The sequence below is a fragment of the Crocodylus siamensis genome, chromosome 6 (genome assembly GCF_052110815.1).
Source record: "Crocodylus siamensis isolate JL-2025a chromosome 6, ASM5211081v1, whole genome shotgun sequence".
In the NCBI taxonomy this organism is placed as follows: Eukaryota; Metazoa; Chordata; order Crocodylia; family Crocodylidae; genus Crocodylus; species Crocodylus siamensis.
The window spans coordinates 47,365,594-47,367,625 of record NC_143400.1 but is presented as its reverse complement, the minus strand read 5'-3'; the positions used below and the strand labels follow the sequence as shown (position 1 = coordinate 47,367,625).

General features: G+C 40.0%; 1 protein-coding gene across 1 annotated transcript; it reads right to left on the bottom strand.

Annotated features, from left to right (window-relative positions):
* Positions 1-554: 554 nt before the first annotated feature.
* On the bottom strand, positions 555-1,490 carry LOC149862670 (olfactory receptor 5BS1-like). Its single transcript, XM_090054044.1, has one exon. The coding sequence runs from the start codon at positions 1,488-1,490 to the stop codon at positions 555-557; it is 936 nt and encodes a 311-aa protein (XP_089910170.1).
* Positions 1,491-2,032: the final 542 nt, after the last annotated feature.

Sequence of the window (2,032 nt, the reverse complement as noted above, 5' to 3'; positions counted from 1 at the left end):
ATACACCACCCTCAGGCCACCATTTAGTGCTTTCCTTCATCTGTAGTCTCTGCTACCTTCCTGTCACCTGGTTCATTTATGGAAATCCCATCCTCATAGGACATGCAAGGCACGTCATCAAGGACACTTAGGGCTGATTTAAAGTCAATATCATTTCAGCTCCTAAATTCCTAAGCAACTTTTTAGAAAGGACACTCATGTTAAAATACTTTCTTCTCTTATCCTAAGCAAGGTCAACCTAGATTCAACCAGTATTATAAGCAAAAATTCAAGATCATTTTGGGCAAAGTTGTCATAGCTTAACTGGACCTCAACACAACCTGTTCTCAAAATCTAGACAAAAAACCTTGTGGCGGTACTCTTTGCTGGATATTTTTAAATCCAATGAAACTTCAACCTCTTTTCACATTTATGAAAATGTTTATTGACAGTTGTGTTTCAGTATCATCCAGGTACATGCATTCTTCACACTCAAAATGTATACATCCAATAATACTCTGTTTTAAATTATATTTACTTAAAGTTATAAAAGAATTGCAAACTATAGAATCAGGTTAAATCCTTTGAAAATGAAATAGTTGTAAGGTTTTGCCCACAGCTATTTTTACTTCTTTGCTTTTCAGGCTGTAGATGATGGGGTTTAACATGGGGGTTAAGATACTGTACTGGATAGAAAAAACTTGATCTAGAACCAGTGAAGAAACATGTCTGGATTTCATATACTGGACAAAGCCTGTTACATACAGTAAAGTCACCACAATAAGGTGGGAGCTGCAGGTTGAGAAGGCTTTTTTCCTGCCCTCAGTAGAGCGTATCCTCAGGATGGTGGAGATGATATGGGTGTAAGAAACAAACATGAGGAGGGAAGTGCCCAAACCAATGATCAGAATAGAAGAAATCAGAGCTATTTTGTGGGAAAGTGTCTCAGTGCAGGACAGCATTAGTAGTGGGGGAAGTTCACAGCTAAAATGCCCAATTTCATTGGGTCCACAGAAGTGTAACTTTAATAGAGGAACCGTGTTGAGCAGTGAATGAATAAGACTTATTGCCCAGGAACCACCCACCAGCTGCCTGCACAGTCTTTTGTTCATGGTCCCCACATAATGTAAGGGATCACATATGGCAGCATAACGGTCATAAGCCATTGCTGAAAGGATTAAACTTTCACAACTAGCTGAAAAAAAGATGAAGAACATCTGGGTGAAGCAAGAATTGACAGAAATAGTTTTATGTGTAGCTATTAAATTCACCAGCATCTTAGGGACAATGGCTGATGAATAGCAGATGTCAATAAAGGAGAGATGAAATAGGAAGAAATACATGGGGATGTGAAGGTGAGTATCAGCTTTTATCACCAGCATGACGACTGCGTTCCCCACCAGGGTGGTTAGGTATATCGCCAAAAACACACAGAACAGTAAAATCTGGAGTTGCGGATCATTGGAAAGTCCCAAGAGTATAAACTCAGTCACGGTGGTTTGGTTTTCCATTCTTAAGTAGTGACCTGTAAGAAGAGAAATTATCACAATGGCTGTGAAAGGAATGTCCATGAGATGGAAGGAAACACAGAGAGACATATTTATAAGGTGATATATTCATGGCTACATAGAGTATTTGAAATCTCTAACTATCTGAAGAATAGATTCCCAGCTCACCAGAGCTAAGTTAGAAAAAACCCCAAACATATCCCCATTTTTTTCCATTTCAAAATGCTTCCCTGGTTTCCAAGATCTGGAGGATTCATTCCAGTTTCTTCAGGATCTAAATCCTAGCTTTATATCATAGAGATCAGGATCTGTATGAGACCTGGCTCTAGTTCTGGCTAGGGTTGCACAGACTTCCAGCTGAAAAAACCAAGAGAGAAGCTTCAATTAGAGCTGGATCCTTTGCTAATTTCAGGCTTTTGGCTTTATGACAGTGTAACCCTGGTCTGCTATGCTAGGGGCAGCCCACTGCCATTCTCAGATCCCTGGTGTGCCAATGGCCTTGGTCTTTCTCTCAGTCCACCAAAGGAATGGTAGCAAAGTATGCT

Coding starts and splice junctions, on each gene's coding strand:
- LOC149862670 (XM_090054044.1), bottom strand. CDS start 1,490: ATGGAAAACCAAACCACCGTGACTGAGTTTATACTCTTGGGACTTTCC.